General features: G+C 39.0%; 1 protein-coding gene across 1 annotated transcript; it reads left to right on the top strand.

Annotated features, from left to right (window-relative positions):
• The first annotated feature begins 302 nt into the window (after positions 1-302).
• On the top strand, positions 303-1228 carry LOC123464961 (olfactory receptor 5M8-like). Its single transcript, XM_045162847.1, is given in 2 exon segments — positions 303-891; positions 894-1228. Coding segments are annotated over 2 exon segments (924 nt in total).
• Positions 1229-1538: the final 310 nt, after the last annotated feature.

The following is a 1538-nucleotide window of genomic DNA, read 5'->3' as shown; positions in this document are numbered from 1 at the left end:
AGAAACTGGAGAAAGAAAACAGTGAATAAATCCTAATTAGATAGGAAATGGAAAATAAGGAAATAAAAAATAGAGGGCTATGTCAAAAAAAATAAAAAGATGCTTTGAATACCACTAGATTCCAGTTCCAGGCTGAGATTATGTTTACTTAGAATGAACACCAGTGGAAATAGAGTGAAAATAAAATTGCTAAGAAAGAAACGAAATTAGTGAGAAGGTCATGAGTGACATAGTGACATTTATTTTTCATTTTCCTGTTATCTAATATAAATACACAGATCTCTCATCTCATAGAGCAAACTATGAGAAGAAACATCACTTCAGTGACTGAGTTCATTCTCCTTGGACTGATCAATTGCCTGAAATTGCAGATTCTCTTCTTTTTGGCCATTTACATAGCCATGGTGGCAGGGAATCTGGGCATAACTATTCTCATCCAGATTAATGCCCGCCTCCACACCCCCATGCACTTTTTCCTGAGCCATTTATCCTTTGTAGATCTGTGCTTCTCTGCCAATGTGACTTCCAAGATGCTGGCAATTTTTTTATCAGAGAAGAAAACCATTACTTATTCTGCTTGTCTGGTGCAGTGTTACTTCTTTATTGCCTTGGTCCATGTAGGGATCTATATCCTAGCTGTCATGGCCTTTGATCGGTATATGGCCATCTGCAACCCTCTGCTTTATGGCAGCAGAATGTCTAAGAGTGTGTGCACATCCTTCATCATGGTGCCTTATGCATATGGAGCACTCGTTGGGCTTATGGAGACCATGTGGACCTACAACGTAGCATTCTGTGGCCCTAGAGAAATTAATCACTTCTACTGTGCTGACCTACCGCTGATTAAGCTGGCTTGTTCTGACACCTACAACAAAGAATTGTCCATGTTTGTGTGGCTGGATGTAACCTTTCCTTTTCTCTTCTCATCATTCTGATTTCTTACCTTTATATTTGTCTTGCCATCCTGAAGATTCATTCCAAAGAAGACAGGCACAAAGCTTTCTCTACCTGTGGCTCCCATCTGACAGCTGTCACCATCTGCTATACAACTCTTTTCTTCATGTATCTTAGACCCCCTTCAGAAGAGTCTGTGGAGCAGGGGAAACTGGTGGCTGTGTTTTACACCACAGTGATCCCCGTGTTGATCCCCATGATCTACAGCCTGAGGAACAAGGATGTGAAAGATTTGATCAAAGAACTGTTTAGCAGGAAATTGCTTTCTAAGTAAATATAGTGCTAATTGTATTATTTTTATTTTCTATATACAATGACTTTTCTTAGTCCAGTAATAATTTGTCCAAATGTATATCTTTTTTCTTGGGGGACATTTTCATGGAGAAACTTGGACTAAAAAGAACTCTGAGAACCCAAGTCATTGGACAGGAATTTTTTTAAAATATACATTTATTTATTTTAATTGGAGGTTAATTACTTTACAATATTGTATTGGTTTTGCCATACATAAACATGAATCCGCCATGGGTGTACACATGTTCCCCATCCTGAAACCCCCTCCCACGTTCCTCCCCATACCATCC

The sequence above is a fragment of the Bubalus bubalis genome, chromosome 16, assembly GCF_019923935.1.
Source record: "Bubalus bubalis isolate 160015118507 breed Murrah chromosome 16, NDDB_SH_1, whole genome shotgun sequence".
NCBI lineage: Eukaryota > Metazoa > Chordata > Mammalia > Artiodactyla > Bovidae > Bubalus > Bubalus bubalis.
Note: the sequence above shows the minus strand (reverse complement) of the source record. Positions and strands in the feature narration are given on the sequence as shown.